This window comes from Jaculus jaculus, chromosome 8, assembly GCF_020740685.1.
Source record: "Jaculus jaculus isolate mJacJac1 chromosome 8, mJacJac1.mat.Y.cur, whole genome shotgun sequence".
NCBI classification, from domain to species: Eukaryota; Metazoa; Chordata; class Mammalia; order Rodentia; family Dipodidae; genus Jaculus; species Jaculus jaculus.
In genome coordinates, this window is record NC_059109.1 from 114,822,665 (window position 1) to 114,834,909 (window position 12,245).

General features: G+C 46.5%; 2 protein-coding genes across 8 annotated transcripts in view; one reads left to right on the forward strand and one right to left on the reverse strand.

The window, feature by feature from the left end:
- Phf20 (PHD finger protein 20) overlaps nt 1–3,194 on the forward strand; it is a 124,335-nt gene extending 121,141 nt beyond the window's left edge. For all 7 annotated transcript variants that reach the window (XM_045156234.1, XM_045156239.1, XM_045156241.1 and 4 more), the window contains one exon: nt 727–3,194. In XM_045156234.1, coding sequence (XP_045012169.1) covers nt 727–869 — 143 coding nt within the window. In that variant the 3' untranslated portion in view covers nt 870–3,194. The remainder of the gene's footprint in view (nt 1–726) is intronic.
- A 3,905-nt stretch (nt 3,195–7,099) lies between these two features.
- Nucleotides 7,100–7,825, reverse strand: Scand1 (SCAN domain containing 1). The gene is made up of 2 exons (XM_004668030.2): nt 7,739–7,825; nt 7,100–7,647 (listed from the first exon to the last, which is right to left on the reverse strand). The coding sequence occupies exon 2, from the start codon at nt 7,610–7,612 to the stop codon at nt 7,130–7,132; it is 483 nt and encodes a 160-aa protein (XP_004668087.1). The 5' UTR covers nt 7,613–7,647; nt 7,739–7,825; the 3' UTR covers nt 7,100–7,129.
- Nucleotides 7,826–12,245: the final 4,420 nt, after the last annotated feature.

Genomic DNA, 12,245 nt, shown 5'->3' on the forward strand with positions numbered 1-12,245 from the left:
TTAGAGGGTTCTGTCCATGGTTGCCTCCCTCCCAAGTGTTTGGGCAGAATATCATGGTGGCAGGACTGTGTGGAGAACAGAAAGGACCCAGGCTCTAGGCATAATCTTCAAAGGCACATCTCCAGTGACCTGCTTCTTCGAGCTCAGTCCCACTGCCAAAAGTTTCTAGTTCTTCTTATCAGCTGTGAACCAAGCATTCAACACATGAGCCTTTGGGAGACATTTATTTATACCCTGTAGTAGTTTGAAGATGTGGCCCTATAGACTCAGGTGTTTTATTAAAATTGAATTTGCAGCTTCAGTCCCTAGGAGGCAGATACCTGCTACACTGGAGCAGACCTGAATTTGAGTCCAAAGGTATATAGAGAGAAGTTTGAGCTCTAGGGGTCCTGCTTGCTGCTTGTTTGTTTCGCTGGCTGTTTGGTGGTTTCTCTCTGCTTGGATGTATGGAAGTAGCCTCTTCCTCCATTGATCGAACTTTGCCCTGGATCTGTAAGCTTGAAATAAACCCCCTCCTCCCATCAACTGTGTCTGGCTTGGTTGTCCATCCCAGCAATGTGGAGCAGTCTACAACATACCCTAACAACACATATGTGCTTTGTCCCAGGAGCAGTGCTTTATGGGATAGGTGTTGAGGTCTCATGGACTGGGATGAGCTGAAACTCTTCCTGAGGTTCTTGTAAATCAGGTGTTGGGAGCTCACTAAATGTTCTTTTTGGTCCACAGTGCTGGAGAGCTGGCTGGACTACACTGGGGAGCTGGAGCCCCCAGAGCCACTGGCCAGGCTTCCACAGCTCAAGCATTGCATCAAGCAGCTGCTGACGGACCTGGGCAAAGTGCAGCAGATTGCCCTCTGCTGCTCATCATGAAATTGGGCACCCAAGACTAACTGGGGCACAATCTTGGGACACCTGCAGGAGGAGCTTTGCATATTTAAATAAACCTAGCATGCCGAATGCACGTGACACCGACCGACTTCAGGGATTTGGCCAGGAGTGGGATGGACACTGGACATAAAGGCCATTTTGGCTGGTGGAGGGCAGGGCACTGTGATCTGGAAGCCTACCAAGGAGGTAGCTGAGTCTTGGAATTCCCTTCTTTTGTGCACATCGTTGAATGAAGCGAGTCTTTGCACAATCTTCACTTGAAATCGTGCCACTGATAATGGAATGAGAGCCAAAAGAACTTAGAAACTGTTGTAAATTCAATTTCAGTATATTTAATTGATGTTTGGGTCAGGTTGGGGCACATGCCAACTCTTCTGGTTTCTCTGCCTGGCATGGTGTCAGGCAGCAGGCATCACTTTCATTATGCAGCTTCAATGGAATGTTGGGACTTCCCCATGCTATGAATTTTGGGAAGGAGCAGAGGCTGCTGCTACTCTGCTGTCTCAGTACTCTCCACTTTTCTCACATCTCTTGCATGATTTCATGGTACCAGGAACAAATTTTTATGCTTTTACCCCAGAATTGGTTGGGCTTGGGCCTTTGTTGCAGAGCCCATACAACCAGTGGTGGAACTAGAATCTTGCTACAATAAGAATCTGGAAGGAATTCCAAACTGAAGCAGGCAGGGTCTGGAACCCAAAGGACAGTGTTTTCTACCCACTTCTTAGTATTTACAGCTTCCCAGTTCTATTTAAAATCCAAAAAAGAAAAATGTTTTCCAACATTTCAAACTCCTCACTGTAAAGATTTGTTATGAAGAATGTACTTGGGGAATTACTGTATTTTATACTGTTGTCTGCAAACTTCAGATTCTGTATGTGCCGTTATCTCCTTCCCCGATGCTCATGTTCAGTAGGCATTTCAGAATTGCCCATGACACTTTAAATTTCCTGTTTGCATTATTTTATGAGATCAAGGTGATATGCTGCTTAAGGTCCTGGTACTATCCTGTACCTTTTGAGACATTATTTGTGTTACTTTTGCAGTTTGTTGTTCCATGTGTAATTGAACTATTTTGTTTTACCTTACTAGACAGTTAAAAAAAAAATATTCCATGCTTTGAGGACTCCGTTTCATATTTTCTTATCACTAAAGGCAAAAATCAAAGCACAGCTGTCCATTAATACTCACGAATTATGGGTTTATAAATCTGTAATGTTATATACTGCAAATATTTACTATGTAAACGTGAAGTAGCCAATATCTCAATAGCAGTGACAGTATCTCCAGTAACTTTTGGAATGGTGAAGCTTTAAGGCCCTCCCCATTGTGGTGAGGAATTCAGGCCTCTGTAGAGAGAGGTTTCTGGGTAATTCTCTTTGTAGTGACTTGTTCACCATTTACTATGAAATGAACTGTAAGACAAGTACAAGCTGGCCTGGTAGAGCTTGTCCATCAGAGGGATACCTGCAGCTGTAGCATACATGTAATGGGATCAACAGAATTCCTTACAAAAGGCCAACACTGGTGTTTCTGGTATGGGAAGAAGTGGTCTCTGTTCTGGATAATTATCACATAGCTACATCTTAAGGACTGTGTTTGCCTGAAAAGGGAAGAAACGGAATCTCCTATAGCCACAGCTGTGAGGTGTGATTGTTGTATTTGTTACTGATTTTTCTTTTATGAAAGTACCTTTGAGTATCATATCTGAGGAAGCTGTACTTTGAAGGTAGTTAATTTCCTGTCTTGTTCAAAGATGTAAGCAGAAACTGAATGATCCTAAATTTGCCAAGTGGTCATTACGGAGTTTATCATTTAGGTTTTGTGAAGGAAATAATCTGGTTTCATTGTCTTTTGTTCTTAGGGAAGCAAGAAGATTCCCCAAGTTCTGATAACCTCTGTGCTTCCTTAATTTAAAGCCATGTTGAGGGGCTCCAGTCCCAATTTCTGGGTTAGAGTGAGTAAACCCCAAGTTGAAGCACTGGAATCTGTTATTTGCAAACAATGCTGAAACCATTTATAAATATGGGCACTACCTAAATTTTGTCTGTTAAAAACTATCCACATATAAAAAATTGCCTTGACAAACAGTTCTGGTCTAGTTTGACTAGTTATTTTGCTTAAGTGATAAGTGTGTGCAGGTGGATCCTTGATGAGCCAACAATGCTCTGTGGATACATGTCTATGTTTACGTGCTATTAGAACAGGAGGCATCATATATAAATATTGCTTTGAAGCAATATTTGCAAAACACGCAAAACTTCTGTATCTGTATTCGGGAAAAAATAAAACAGGTTCTTGTTGCTATGTTTCGGTTACCCATTATTGAAGCATGACATTTTTGTTCCTTTTTTTTGAGACAAGGTCTTGCTCAGGCTGGCCTTGAACTTAGGTAACCAGGGTTGCCCACAAACTTGCAATTCTTCTGCCTCACCCTCCTGAGTGCTGGGATTATAGAAGCATGCCACCATGGCCTGGCAAATAGAAAGTTTTCTAACTTTTTATTCTTTTGGTATTTTTGAGGGAGGGTCTCACTCTAGCCCAGGATGACCTAGAACTTACTCTTTAGTTCCAGGCTGGCCTCAAGCTCACAGTGATCTCTATCTCTACCTACCAAGTGCTGGGATTAAAGGCATGTACCACCACGCTTAGCCCTAACCTGTTTTTTTTTTTTTTTAATATGAAAGTGAGAGAAAATGGTCATGTCAGGTCCTTCAGCCACTGCAAAGGAATTCCAGATTCATGTGCCACCTTGTGCATCTGGCTTACATGGGTATTAGGAAATTGAACCTGGGTCCTTAGGCTTTTCAGGCAAGCTCCTTAACCCCTAAACCATCTCTCCAGCCCAAGGATGCCTACTATTTCTCTTTCATGAAAATCTAACTTCTGCAGAATGGCAGCAGAAATCCCAAGAAAACAAAACACTTTTGAATCAATACTCAAAGCAAAATCCCCACATCAGGTTCTACTAGTGTTATGCATTGTAGTGGAAGCTACAGTTTATTATATTTTGATTGTTAGAAGCAATGCAAACAAGATAGACTTTTTTTCCCTTTTTTTTTTTAAATTATTTGAGGGCGACAGACACAGAAAGACAGGTAGAGGGAGAGAGAGAGAATGGGCACGCCAGGGCTTCCAGCCTCTGCAAACAAACTCCAGACGCGTGCGCCCCCTTGTGCATCTGGCTAACGTGGGACCTGGGGAACCGAGCCTCGAACCGGGGTCCTTAGGCTTCACAGGCAAGCGCTTAACCGCTAAGCCATCTCTCCAGCCCTTCTTTTTTTGTTTCTCGAGGTAAGGTTTCACTCTAGTCCAGGCTGACCTGGAATTATGTAGTCTCAGGGTGGCCTTGAACTCATGGTGATCCTCCTACCTCTGCCTCCTGAGAGCTGGAATTAAACGTGTGCACCACCATGCCCAGCAAGGTAGGTTTTAAAAAAGACAATATTTGAGCTGGAGAGATGGCTTAACAGTTAAGTGCTTGCCTGTGAAGCCTAAGGACCCCGGTCCGAGGCTCGGTTCCCCAGGTCCCACGTTAGCCAGATGCACAAGGGGGCGCACGCGTCTGGAGTTCGTTTGCAGAGGCTGGAAGCCCTGGCACGCCCATTCTCTCTCTCTCCCTCTACCTGTCTTTCTCTCTGTGTCTGTTGCTCTCAAATAAATAAATTTAAAAAAAAAAAGACAATATTTGAGAGAAAGAGAAAAAGGCAGAGAGAATGCATATACCAGGGCCTCCAGCCACTGCAAAGGAATTCCAGATGCATGTGCCACCTTGTGCATATGGCCTGTGTGGGTTCTGGGGAACCAAACCCGAGTCCTTTGGCTTTTCAGGCAAGTCTCTTAACCACTAAGCCATCACCCCATCCCAAGACAGGCATGCTTGAGAATTTTATCTTTTTTTACTTTATTTAAGAGAGACGGGGAGAGAGAATGGGTGTGCTAGGGCCTTCAGCCACTGAATGAACTCCAGACACATGCAACCCCCTGTGCATCTGCCTTACATGGGTCCTAGGGAATCGAATCAAAGTCCTTTGGCTTTGCAGGCAAACACCTTAATTGCTAGGTCATCTCTCCAGCCCCCAAGATAGGCTTTTATACGGAGATGGCACTCACTAACTCAAGCTCCCTAATGAGCAGAAGCCTTAAGTCAGAGCAGGTCACCTTTCATCAACTTGCCAAATTCCTTAACAATTTATGACAGTTTAAGGGCAGGATATGAAAAATGCTAGACATTAAAATGAGCGCTTTCAGTATTGAATAGCTCATTAGTTCATGTTACTAAACCCAGGTCCAAACTCATCCCCATGGAAAAACCAATGACTGAATGGAGTGTTGTGGACAAAAAGCTAGTATGATGAGAGGAGCAGCTTTGCCACAAGTCAGCTTATCTGCTGAAGGAGTTGAGGGATTCCAGATTAAAAAAATGAGGGAGAAATAGGTTAGTAAAGAGGGTGGTGGTGGGGTTATTATTTGTGTCTTTTCTGGGAATAGGCAAGAGATAGTCAAGAATCAAGGTGCCAACTTCTGCAGTCTAGTACTCAGTCATGGCCACAGTCACATCTTTAAATAAAAATATTAAAACAACAAAAACCAGAAGACTAGACAAGTCTAGGTCGTGATCCCTGTATTAGTTTTGGACAAAGCATTTATCAAATGATCAAAATGTCTACATACAGAGCTGAGTAAAACCTGACCCAATGGTTAAGGCAGAAAGATGCCAAATCTTTTCCTCCCCTTTGTGCCAGTTACCCATCAGACACTTGTAAGTTCAAGTGATGAACTCAGCGTCTTCTGGGGCGGGGGATCAACCTTTAGGTCATCTGTAAGTCATCTAACAGCAAATAAAGCTACAGCTATTATTTAGAGCTTTTCTTGGTAACATCAGATCTGTTGGGTCACTTTTTGGATTACAGACCTAGGTCCTGGGCTGGGGCAATGGCTTGGCAGTTAAAGACACTTGCTTGTAAAGCTTGATAGCAGAGCTTCATTGCCACATAAGGCCAGATGCACAAAGTGGCACATGTGTTTGGGAGTTTGTTTACAGTGGCAGGAGGCCCTGGTGCACCCATTCCCTGCTTGCAAACGAAAAATTTTAAAAAGCTGGGTGTGGTGGCACACGCCTTTAACTGGGAGGCAGAGGTACGAGGACCACTGTGAGTTTGAAGCCACCCTGAGACTACATAGTGAATTCCAGGTCAGTCTAGGCTAGAGATTTTGTATCGGGGTGGGAGAAGAATCCTAGGTCTTGCCCCTGCCAGGCAAGTGTTCTACCACCGAGCTGCCACCTTCCCAGCCTCTAATTCTGCTTAAATCCTACCAGAAAGCTGGGCATGGTGGTGCATGTCCTTAATCCCAGCACTTGGGCTATAGCAAAACCCTACCTTGAAAAACAAAACAACAAAAGCCTACTGGAGGCCTAAACTTTGGCAAGAAAAGAGGAAGGCATGTCTGAAAGTACAGTTTATAAGCAGCAAAACATTAAAATATAAAACAGCCCAATAACTTGAACCTTCTGGGAAGCCTGTGCCCAAAGGGTAGATTGAGCAAGCTGCATTGGTACAGAAGTAGGTTAAATGAGAACTTAATGGAGCTGGCTTTTTTTTAAAAAAAAAATTGTTTATTTGCAAGCAGAGAGAAGAGAGCGAAATGGGCTCGCCAGGGCCTCCAGCTACTGCAAATCAACTCCAGACACATGCACCATCTTGTGCAGCTGGCTTACCTGGGTACAGGGAATTGAACCAGGGTCCTTAGGTTTTTCATACAAGTGCCTAAACCGCTAAACTATCTCTCCAGCCCGAGCTGGATCTCACCACAATGTATTGTTCTCACCTATTCAGGAAGAAAAACAAGCTCATGTAGTACCTAGTAGGTGGTACAGGTGGAGTAGAAACAGACTGCTAGAATCTGCCTAACACAGCCTCCTACTAAACAAAGAAAACCCGAGCGGGTGCTTGAGTGTCCAGGAGGAAAACTTCGTAGATGCGGACCGAGTATCCTACAATTACCAGGTGAAGTAACAAAGCTTCCAACTTCCTCCGGCCATCAACTTAGAAACAGGCTCGGTACAAAAAAACCCAAGCAAGGACGAACGAAAAGACACACACAGACACCAAGACCACACGATTGGGAAAACTCGTCTTTCATTAACTCAGGGTGGGATGCCAAGCTCTGCTCCCCTCTATCCCCCCCCCCCACCAGCCCACCCACCCAGCCCCAGTCCAGAGCGCCCTCAGCTCCTCCGCTCAGCCGGTGATACGGACGTCGGTGCGGCGCCGGCCCCGACGACCCCGAGCCGCCTCGGGCATGATGGTCAGCAACTGCTCCATCACTAACATCTCCACGATCTGCTCCTTGGTGCGGATGTCGGGCCGCAGCCACTGGCGGGAGAGCTCCCGCAGCTGCCGGAACGCTTCCCGGGGGCCTGCCGCGTCCTGGTAGCGGAACTGCCGGAAACGCTGGCGGAACGTCTCGGGGCCGAGGCGGGAATCGCCGGGGCGCGGGGCGGCTTCGGCCCGAGGCGCAGAGTCCAGGGCCGCGGGAGGGGGAGGCCTCGCCTCGGGAGCCGCGGCGGTGGCGGCGCCGGGGCCAGCGGGCTCGGGGACGGGCGGGGAGGCCTCTGACTTCGAAGAGCTCGCGGGCTCGGAGCTCGAACCGGCTTCCTCCCGCTGCTCCCGCGGCGTCGCCGAGGGGCTGTAGTTGGTCAGGCTGGGCTCCGTCACCGACATGACTCCGGCTCCCAGCGTCACTGCGTCTGCGCGCTCTGAGGAGACACTTCCCGCTTTAGGACGGAGCCCCGCGACAAAGCTTGTCAGAGGCGGGCTCGGGAGACCCGTGGGGAGAAGGGAACTCACCTCTGCAGCAAGCACCCGGGCGTCCGGAAGTGGGCGTCACCGTTGGCTTCTCTATGGTCAGGTTCTCGCTAGACGTCCCGGAAGCCGAGCCCGGACTTCCGGAAGTGGCGCCTCTTAGCGTCGGCGGATCGATGGAGCTAGGAGCTGGGGGCTGGGCGGGTGGGGGGGGGAGAGGATGCTCTGTGGCGGAATGCCTCCCTCAGCCACCTTTGGAGTCCTCTGGATGGAGGCTCCTTGGGATTCCTGTTCCAAAGCGAGGAGACCAAGTTAGATTGCGAGTCAGCGGAGGAGTCGGAGAAATGGGAGAAGCCCCGAAGTCACGAGGCTGACGTCAACGCCTGGATCACTTGGGTTCTCAGGTGTCCCGAGCAGGAGCTGCTCCTTGGGTTATACACTCTGGTCACCTTGCAGCGCTGACAGTCCTTCGGAAAATGCAGAAGGTGATGGCTGGCCACGGGCTCGTCTGAGCTTGGCGAAGCCACCTGAGCAGGACAGCAGCCAGGTCTAGTTAAAAGTGTAGGTCCGGTCATGGTGAATATGCCTTTAATCCCAGCATTTGGGAGGAAGATTCAGGAGGATTGCTGTGAGCTCAAGGCCACCCTAAGTCTAAAGAGTGAATTCCAGGTTAGCCTGGGCTAGAATGAGACCCTAAGTCAAAAAACAAAAACAGGGCTTGACAGATGGCTTAGTGGTTTAGGCGCTTGCCTGTGAAGCCTAAGGACCCATGTTCTACTCTCCAGATAATATAGACGCACAAAGGTAAGGAAAGTGCAAGGTCGCACATGCCCACTAGATGATAGGGATTGCAGTAGCCAAGGACCTGGAGAACCAATTCTCTCCCTCTCTCTGTATTGGAAAGAAAAAAAAAGAAAGAAAGAAAAAGAAAACAGTTTTGTAACCTGGGTATTGTGGCTCATGCCTGTAATATCAGTACTGGGGATTCTGAAGCAGGAGAATTGCCACAAATTCAAGGTCTCTCTGGGCTTTAGAGTAAGACCTTGTCTCAAAACACAAAAACAAACTCACTTGGTCAAATGAAAAGAGCAGTAATACTCAGCTTATTTATTTTTTATTTTATTTTTTGGCTTTTCGAGGCAGGGTCTCACTCTAGCCCAGGCTGACCTGGAATTCACTATGGAGTCTCAGGGTGGCCTCAAACTCATGGCAAGCCTTCTACCTCTGCCTCTCGAGTGCTGGGATTAAAGGCGTGCGCCACCATGCCCGGCTCAATACCCACCTTTATTTTATTTTATTTTATTTTATTTTATTTTTTGTTTATTTATTTGAGAGAGACAGAGAGGGACAGAAAGAGGCAGATAGAGAGAGGGAGAGAGAATGGGCACGCCAGGGCCTCCAGCCACTGCAAACGAACTCCAGACGCGTGCGCCCCCTTGTGCATCTGGCTAACGTGGGTCTTGGGGAGCCGAGCCTCGAACCGGGGTCCTTAGGCTTCACAGGTAAGTGCTTAACCACCAAGCCATCTCTCCAGCTCCCCACCTTTATTTTTATGTTGGCAAAATAAATAACACATTGCCTACTACAAAGTAAATTGCCTAGAGATCTGTACAAGTATTATCATTGTTTATATTTATGGAAGTTGTTAATTAAAAAAAAATTTTTAAAGAAGGTAATTGCAATAGGAAAATTGGCATCAGGGGCTAGAGAGATGGCTCAGTGATTAAAGGCACTTTTTTGACCCAAGTTTGATTCCCCAAGTACCCCCAGTACTCAGATGCACAAATTGGTGCATGTGTCTGGCAGGAGGCCCTGGAACACCGGTCTTTCTCCTTACAAGTAAATAGAAATATATCTTAAAAAATTGTACCAGGGGCTGGAGAGGTGGCTTAGCGGTTAAGCGCTTGCCTGTGAAGCCTAAGGACCCGGGTTTGAGGCTAGATTCCCCAGGGCCCACGGTAGCCAGATGCACAAGGGGGCGCACGTGTCTGGAGTTTGTTTGCAGTGGCTGGAGGCCCTGGTGTGCCCACTCTCTCTCTATCTGCCTCTTTCTCTCTCTCTCTGTCGCTCTCAAATAAATAAATTAAAAATGAAGAAGTTTTTTTAAAAAAAGTCTTAAAAAATTGTACCAGGAGTGGGTTCACTGCTGTGATGAATCTGACCATGTAGTTTTTGGTCTTTTGGAACTTTTTCATTTTATTTATTTGTTTGAGAGTGGCAGATATAGTAAGAGGCAGAGAGAGAGGGAGAGAGGAGAGAATGGGTGCATCAGGGCCTCCATCCACTGCAAATGAACTCCAGATGTATGTGCCCCCTTGTGCATCTGGCTTATGTGGGTACTGGGGAATTGAGCCTTGAACTGGGATCCTTAGGCTTCACAGGCAAGCACTTAACGTCTAAGCCATCTCTCCAGACCTGGAACTTTTTTTGTTGGAGGAATATGGAAAGATTTGGTATTTTGAACTGGAAAAGCCCTGAGTGTTGTAAGCAAAGCATTATGGGCTGTTCTAGTGAGAGTCTGAAAATGCTAAATACAGAGAGAAGTGTGGACTGTGAAGGCTTGGCTTACGAACTTTCAAAGGGGAAGGAAAGAACTTTGTTGGAACTGGGCTGCTGGTAGAAAGGCTGGCTTCAATTCCTGAGAATTTGAGCAAAGTTGAATTTAACAGTAGTGGACTGGTGCATTTGGCAGAAAGTATAAAACACAGATATGAAAGATAAACAGTTGATCACAGAAATTCAAGCAAGTTTGAAGTTACAGGCGCAAGAGACTAGTTTTAGACTTAAGTTGCAATTGTTAAGGAGTGTACCACCTTTAAAGAGGGGCCAAATGTTTTGCATTGGGACAATTATAAAGCTTCCTGAGGATGAATTGAGCAAGGCTCAAGCTAGTAATAATGTACATTCTTTTGAAAGGAGGAGGTTTGATAGAATACTGGTAAAAGGGTGTCCTGTTCTTTAGGGTCAAGCTTTATCTCCCCCACCCCCCAACCATTTACAAGTTTGGCTATGCCCGCTTACCTGGGACTGGTTTTGCAAGCATGAGATATGCAGAAAAGAGAGTGATGGCATACACACACTTTTAGAAGCCACAAGTTTCAGCAGTGTGGAGGAAGGTTGAAATCCCTGTATGGAGACCTAGTAAGGCCATGGTATGATGCTATGAAGATGAACCACAGGATATCCCAGGAATGTGGGTATGCCATGACTGTGGAACAGCTGCTAAGAAGAGCTGCCAGTTCAGGATGGAGTTTTCTCCAGTCTGTGAGCAGCCCAGTTGGAGGTGCAGAATTGGCACCCCAGAGACTTCATTACTGGTTACAGATGTCAGACTTGGAACTGCAGATGTTTGATGTTTGCCTGCTGGTTATTGATCTTGCATTGGTCCTATCTCAGTCTCATCTTATTATACCTTCTTGTTGTTTTGTTTTGTTTTTCTCAAAGTAGGATCTCAGTCATCCCAGGCTGGCCTTGAACTCACAGCAATTCTCCTGCCTCTGCCTCCCAATTGCTGGAATTAAAGGTGTGTGCCACTATACCTGACCTTATTATGTCTTGTTTTTTGCAGTGTTTACTCTGCCATTATGTATTGGAAGTATATAACTTGTGTGTTTTAAAAAGTATTTTTATTTATTTGGGAGAGACAGAGATAGAGGGAGGGAGAGAGAAAGAGAGGGAGAGAGAATGGTGTGCCAGGGCCTCTAGCCACTGCAAAGGAACTCCAGATGCATGTACCACCTTGTGCATCTGACTTATGTGGGTCCTGGGGAATTGAACCTGGGTCCTTTGGCTTAGCAGGCAAGTGCCTTAATAGGTAAGCCATCCCTCTAGCCCTAATTTGTTTTTTTTTTAAATTTAATTTAATTTTAGAGAATGTGAGAGGCAGAGAGAGAAAGAAAGAGAGAGAGAGAGGGAGGGAGGGAGGGAGGGAAGGAGGGAGGGAGGGAGAGAGAGAGAGAGAGAGAGAGGGAGGGAGGGAGGGAGGGAGGGAGGGAGGATTGGCACTCCAGGGCCTCAGCCACCACAATCAAACTCCAGATACTTGCACCACCTAGTGGGCATGTGCATCTTTGTGCTTGTATCACCTTTGTGCGTCTGGCTAACGTGGGATCTGCAGAGTTGAACATGGGTCCTTAGGCTTTGTAGGTTGGTGTTGCAGTCAGGTTTGCATTGATGGTAGAAGTTATCCAACCAAGAGCAGCTTGTAGGAAAAAAACGAAGCTTATTTTGGCTTACAGGCTCAAGGTAGAAGCTCCATGATGGCAGGGAAAATGATAGCATGAGCAGAGAGTGGACATCACTCCCTGGCCAACATAAGGTGGACAACAGCAACAGGAGAGTGTGCCAAACACTGGCAATGGGAACTGGCTATAACACCCATAAGCCAATAATACACTGCCTCCTGGAGGAGTTAGTTCCCAAATCTCTTATCATCTGGGAACCTAGCATTCAGAACACCTAATGGGGGACACCTGAATCAAACCATCACAGCAGGCAAGTGCCTTACCCACTAAGCCATCTCCCCAGCTCCTAACTTGTGTTTTGATTTTGC